The sequence below is a fragment of the Bison bison genome, unplaced genomic scaffold, assembly GCF_000754665.1.
Source record: "Bison bison bison isolate TAMUID 2011002044 unplaced genomic scaffold, Bison_UMD1.0 scf7180017864508, whole genome shotgun sequence".
Lineage (NCBI taxonomy): Eukaryota > Metazoa > Chordata > Mammalia > Artiodactyla > Bovidae > Bison > Bison bison.
This window is the reverse complement of record NW_011495064.1, coordinates 2,835,318-2,841,472: the sequence shown is the minus strand read 5'-3', so window position 1 is coordinate 2,841,472 and position 6,155 is coordinate 2,835,318. Positions and strand designations below refer to the sequence as shown.

General features: G+C 58.3%; 1 protein-coding gene across 2 annotated transcripts in view; it reads right to left on the bottom strand.

The window, feature by feature from the left end:
- Nucleotides 1-6,155, bottom strand: part of KCNIP3 (Kv channel interacting protein 3, calsenilin) — a 96,357-nt gene that overhangs the window by 24,702 nt on the left and 65,500 nt on the right. The window contains exon 1 of one of the 2 annotated variants that reach the window (XM_010829574.1): nt 5,472-5,673. The exons of the other annotated variant lie outside the window; for it this stretch is intronic. Coding sequence (XP_010827876.1) covers nt 5,472-5,574 — 103 coding nt within the window. The 5' untranslated portion in view covers nt 5,575-5,673. Of the gene's footprint in view, nt 1-5,471; nt 5,674-6,155 lie in introns of those variants that run through there. 2 annotated transcript variants of the gene reach the window in all.

Genomic DNA, 6,155 nt, shown 5'->3' with positions numbered 1-6,155 from the left:
CAGGCTGGGCCTATCTCTTGAAGCAACGTTCCCTGTTGCTTACACCTGTTGGGCAGGGATGGGTGAGGAATCAGAGAGAAGCGATATTCCAAGAATCAGGTGCAATGACAGCAGGGTCAAAGAGTACCCCAGGCAGGGGGTCCTGGGTATGCCAAGAGGTATGTGGGCATGAGAACCACCTAAGAGCCAAAGAGTGGGAAGGGCGTGTCTGATCTCCATTCCAGAATGGCCTCTCTGGTCTTGGGTGTCCAACAAAGTGACACAGAGAGGAGAGACTGGCCCTGGCTGCCAAGTGGACCAGGGCAAGGCGGTCCTGGGCCCTAACAGCCACCTGCACCGCTTTCCTCACCACGCTGAGTAGCCTTGTTCGGCAAAACCATGAAGCTGACTTGCCTCTACAGTCTCCCTGGTGCTCAGCCCTCCCCTTCCCTCTCCAAGGGCTAGTCTGGGATCATCCCCTCTCCATCAGGTATTCGTGATAACCAGGGCATCAGCAATACGGATTTCACCTCTTTATCAAACAAGCATTTTGTCAAAGGCTAGCATAAGGCTTTAAAAGAAAATTGTTTTATGGTTGAATATTCCATGGTTGTTTGTGCTAGTGGTAAAGAACCTGGCTGACAACGCAGGAGATGTAAGAGATGTGGGTTCAATCCCTGGGCCAGGAAGATCTCCTGGAGGAGGGTGTAGCGACCTACTCTAGTTTCTTCCCTGGAGACTCCCATGGACACAGGAGCCTGGCAGGCTATAATCCATAGGGTTGCAAAAAGTCAGAAGCGACTGAAGCAACACAGCACGCATGCAAAGTCGTACCATGGTCTGACAGGTTACAGACCAGGCTTTCTTCCCACTGAGTAAAAGCCTTAGTCCCTGTCCCGTGTCCCCAACTCAACACAGCCCTCTCCGCGCAAGACCCGCCTGCAGGGGCGAGGGAAGGGTGGCTCCGAGTTTTCAGTCTTTTGAGCTAAGGTCACAAGGTACTGGGCGAGGGGCAGCCCTGTGCATGACTCCCCCCACCTGGCTGCCCTTACACCCCCTTGAGGCTCTGCACTACGATGCTTCCCCTGCCAGCCAGTATGCGGCTTCACTCCCCTTTGCAGCCAAGCTCCAAGCTGCTCTGTCCACACTTGCTGGTTCCAATCCCTCCTGAACCCAGAGGTTGATCAGCCTGCCCTTGGCGCTGCAGCGCATTCCTGCAGTGAATGAATATAACCAGCCCAAGTCTTGGAACATGTCGGAAGCACCATGGAGACACTGGCTCTCCCAACAGGCAGACCAAACCCTGGAGGAGGCTGTCTCCACGTGGGCACTCCCCATCCTTCCCCTCCACTCTGTTCTCCTTACCCGTCTGTACTTAGGCCCCCACAAGCCACCGGCTCTGCCCCCACCCCGACCAGAGGGACCTCCCCTCCGAGGGTGTCTCCCAGGGCCACCCTACAGGGAGGGCCAAGACCCTGCATATCTTGGGTTCCAGGCCTGGTATACAATGGGTGTCCCGTAAGTATGGCTGAAAATGGCCTATGATTTACCCAGACTCCACACCTGCTGTGTGGCAGGCAGTGCTGGGCACACCCTGGGGCCACAAGTGTATGGACACAGTGCTTGCAGCCTTTGGAGAGGTCACTGTAAGTGGGGACAGGGATCTAGAAAATTCCAGGACAGTGTCATCTAATACAACCCCAGGGGCAGGGATCCAGAAGAGCCAGGGGGAGTTCCCAGGGGGGGAGATGGTGCTTTTAATCCCATTTCCCACTTACAGACGAGGAAGTGGAGCTCAGACAGGAATAGTGATTTCCCCAAGTTAATGTCAGCATGTCAGGGACCACGTCAGAGCTGAAAGGCAGCTCTCCTAGCCCCTGGCCAGTGCTCCTTCTAGAACAAGGTTTCTCAACTTTACCACTGACATTTGGGTCTGAGCATTCTTTTAAAAAAAAAATTTTTTTTTTTACTTTGTGGCCACACTTCTTGCTATGTGGGATCTCAGCTCCCTGAGCAGGGTCTGAACCCGCACCCCCTGCACTGGGGGAATGGAGTCTTGGCCACTGGACCTCGGGGAAGCCCCTGGGCCTCAGCATTCTTTGTGGGGAGGGGCTGCCAGGGCCTGCGTGATGTTTAGCGGCACCTCTGGCCTCTACCCACTTGATCCCACTGGTACCCTTCCCATCAATTGTGGCAATCCAGAACGCCTCCAGACATCACCAAACATCCACTGAGGAGCAAAGCTGCTCTCAGTGGAGAGCTACTAGTTAGAGCTCGGAAAATGTGGACTGAGATAAGAGAGGCAGCAGCCCCAGTCAAGCCCTGGGCCACAGATGTGGACGACAGTCTGGTGTCAGGGCCAGGCCAGCCTTACCAATGAGCGACCAGCTTACCGGTCCAGGCTCACTTTTCACCAGGGTGTCCACACTTATGAGATCCCTTAGATTTGTGTCGGGTCGGGAACTTTTTCAAAGTGCTTCAGCTCACCACACCCCTGGGAGGTGTACAGGGGGAGATATTCTATCAGTATCCTCATTTTCTTGTTCTTGCTTAGTTCTAAGCCATGTCGGACTCTTTGCGACCCCATGGACTGTAGCCTGCCAGGCTCCTCTTTCCATGGGATTTCCCAGGCCAGAATACGGAAGTGCATCGCCATTTCCTTCTCCAGGGGATCTTCCCGACCCAAGGATCAAACCCGCATCTCCTGCACTGCAGGCAGGTTCTTTACCACTGAGCAACCTGGGAATCTGGGACACTGAGGCTTGAGAAGGTTTGATGTACCAAAGTCACCCAGTGAGCTAGCGGCCAAGCTAGGCTGGGACTCCCCGCCAACGGAGTCGCCTAGAGACAGAGACTGGTAGGACAGAGAGGAAGGTCTTTCAACTTCTGCATCTTCTTCTAGAAGCCCGTGTCCCCAGAACTCAAATCCATTAGTTCCTAACAATCCCCAGGGGCACCATAACTCTGGTCTCTTACAGATGAGAACTAAGGAGGCTCAAAGGGGACAAAAGACAACATCCAATCAAATGCACGTCTTCTTGGAGGGGTGCCCTCTTCTCTCAGTGCCAGCTCACATCCAGGCTGGGGCCCAAGGGCCTAGGCTCCTCACAGCCCATGACAGTCCCTTAGACACTGCCTGGCCAATGGGCCCTTCCAGGCACTTAGCTGGCATCATTGCCATCAACACAGACCATCTGGTACTCAGAATTCCCTTCCTCTGATGCAGGAAGAGGTGGCTGATCTGAGTGAGAGAATATTTTCAACCGTGACTCAATTCTGCTATTAAGAGTAATCATCCTCTAATTACTGGTGATAGCCATGGTTCACAAAGTTTGTGTATTTACTACATACCAAGAATGATCCTGAGGGCATCAAAGCCTTTACTCAACTAGTTCAAAGTCTGCTTCAGTCCTACGGGGCAGGCATTATTATTGGCCCCACTTTATAGACAGGCCAAGGCTCAACCAGGTTAAGCCAGTATGTGTGGGTGATAGGAGATCCGAACTCAGGGATCTCTGGCTGATTCTGAGGCTCCGTGCGCCTCCCACCGCGTCAAGACCCCAGAAGTCAGAAGGCATGAGTGGACAGGTATACCAGAAAAGACAAACTTATTAGAGCGGGAAGTGGGCTTTTCAGCAAGTCGAATAAACCACCTGTGCTCTTGCACGTCTGATCCACCTTGTAAACAAATCCCTTCTTAGAAATCGCAAAGGTAAACTTCAAGCTCCTAGAACCACAAGAGTGATGGGCTCCCTAAGAAGAATGTGTCGTGTCAATAACAAGTAGAGCGAGGCTGGCTGGTGGTCCCAGAAGGGCCCAGGAAATGGGGGAAGAGTAAAGTAGGGGCCTCAGATTCCCGAGTACCAAATGCCCCCTGCCTACGATGGACTCCAGGTGGGGAAAGGATGGGGGATGGGGGTGCAGTAGTGCACGCAGGAGGCATGGGCTCTGAGGGCACCGCTGGGTGAGATGCCCCCTACTCTGCCTGTATTTCCCATGGAGGTGCCTGTCACAGACTCTCCCTGCCAGGGCCAGTATCCATCCAGCCAAGTGCAGGCCCAGTTTAGGCAATTATCTTCCCAGGGAAAGTCGCTCAGTCGCTCCAACTCTTTCTGACTCCATGGATTGTAGCCCGCCAGGCTCCTCTGTCCATGGGTTTCTCCAGGCAAGAATACTGGAGTGGGTTGCCATTCCCTTCTTCAGGGGATCTTCCTGGCCCAGAGACTGAACCTGGGTCCCCTGCATTGCAGGCAGATTCTTTACCATCTGAGCCACCAGGGAAGCCTACCTTCCCCAGCTACAATGTAAAGTTCAAGATGGGACCTCTGAGAACCCCCTTCAGCAAGCCCCTTCTCTCGGGGTCTCCTGAACTCACCTTGAAAGGTGTGATGTGGCTCAGTGCCTTCTGAAGGGCACACGGCCACGGGCTTCAGGCAACAAGTCAGACCTGGGCCTGGCCTCCTGGCCCCGGGGCCCTATCCTGCCCTCAGCAGGGGATTGGGGGGCACATCCCTAGGCCAGAGGGTGTGCTGGACAGTTCAGAGGCAAGGGCAGTTTCTCACTCCTCCCCTCCCTGAGCCTCTGGGTTTTAGTCCCAGGAGCTGGAGCCTGGCAAGGTCAGCAGAGTGCTGAGCCAGGCAGGATGCCCATCCTCCCCTGAGGACCGCAGGGGCGCACAGGTGACGGAAAGAAGACCGGCCAGCCCCTTCCCCACAGTCCAGAGGGACAGGACACAGACGCTAAGTTACAGCCCTGGTGGGTCAAGGTCCCCCTTCACAATGGATGTGCCCTGGAGGGGCTTCCTCTCCTAACCTGCCCAGAGGTGGGTGGGAGGTACTGCGTCCGGAAGCAACTCTTAAGGGTACCTACGTGTCAGGGGTCTCCGGGACACCGTCAGCGTCTGATTTAAGAGTTTGTCTGTCTCCTCGGTTAATATTTACTGGGACGAAAACAGTGGCGCCTGAGGGTTGGTTACCCATTCCTGAGTCTTGCGTGGGGAAAGGGGACTGGATGTGGGCTACGGGTGAAGGGCCGGCCTCATCACGAGACAGAGGTTTTGTGTTACTCGTTGCTGCAGTCAGACGCCCTGGGCTGAGGGTCGTCCCTGCTGTCTTCACCCTCTGCCACCTCCCACCGCCGGGCGCCAAGCTCACCGGGGGCGGCTCGGACCAGCGGGCCTAGGACAGCCGGGGATGCCAGCTCAAGGCTTCTCCCGGGATCTCGCTTACACCCATCTCGAACACCGCGGCTGCACCCACTCTGGGGCTTTTCAGTCTGAGCCCTCTATGCGCCCTTAGATCCAGACCAGCTCTCGGGAGCCAGGAGGGGGCGGTGGCCGAGACGGGCAGGGCCGCGGAGCACAGCGTCCCCGAGGGCCGCTCCTCGCCGGGTGGACCTGGGTACCCGCACCCCGGAGCGCAAGTGCTGCTCTCTCCCCTCTGACCGCCGGCCCCCGGCGCAGGGCCGCCAAGGGGCGGGTGGCCACGCGTTACCTTCCATGGACATGGGCTCCAGGATGCCGAACTGCTTGAGGACGGCGATGAACAGCAGTACCACCACGGCCATGGCGCACAGCTCCATGCCCTGGATGCCCATGGCGGCCCGTGCTGCCTGGGGCCGGGGCGTGCCCCTCGCCCTCACGCTGCCTCCGGAGGCACCGGGGCCGGTGCTGCCCGCCCGGCCTCTAGGGGAGACCGCGGCTCACATGCCCCTGGCAGGCGGGGCTGCAGTCGTCGGCGGGGCCGGGGCCCCGCAGAGGGCGGCGGCGGCAGCGAGCTGGGGCCGGCCCGGAGGTCGGATGCGGAGCTGCGACAGAGCCGGAGCGCAACTTTCCGAGTCAGCCGGCAAACTTCGAGGCGCGGCGGCGGCGCGGAGCGCAGCTCGCGTGGCCGGCTCTGGCCAGAGGCGCCTCCATGCCCGGAGCGGGCGCCGCGCCTCTTTCGGCCCCTCTCCAGCCCCAAGGGCTCCAGGGCACGGGGGCGCGGCGGCGGCGGCGGCGGGGGTCCCCAGCGCTCCCGGTCGCCCCAGCCTCCATCGCGGCTCCCCGCGCGCTCATTGGCCTAGGCGCGGCGACCACCAGGGGAGGAGTCCCCTGCGGGCTCCCCTCCCACCACCCCCCACACACACCGTGCGCGCCAGACCGGGAAGGGGCGGAGGGAGGGGGCCCCGCCCCGCAC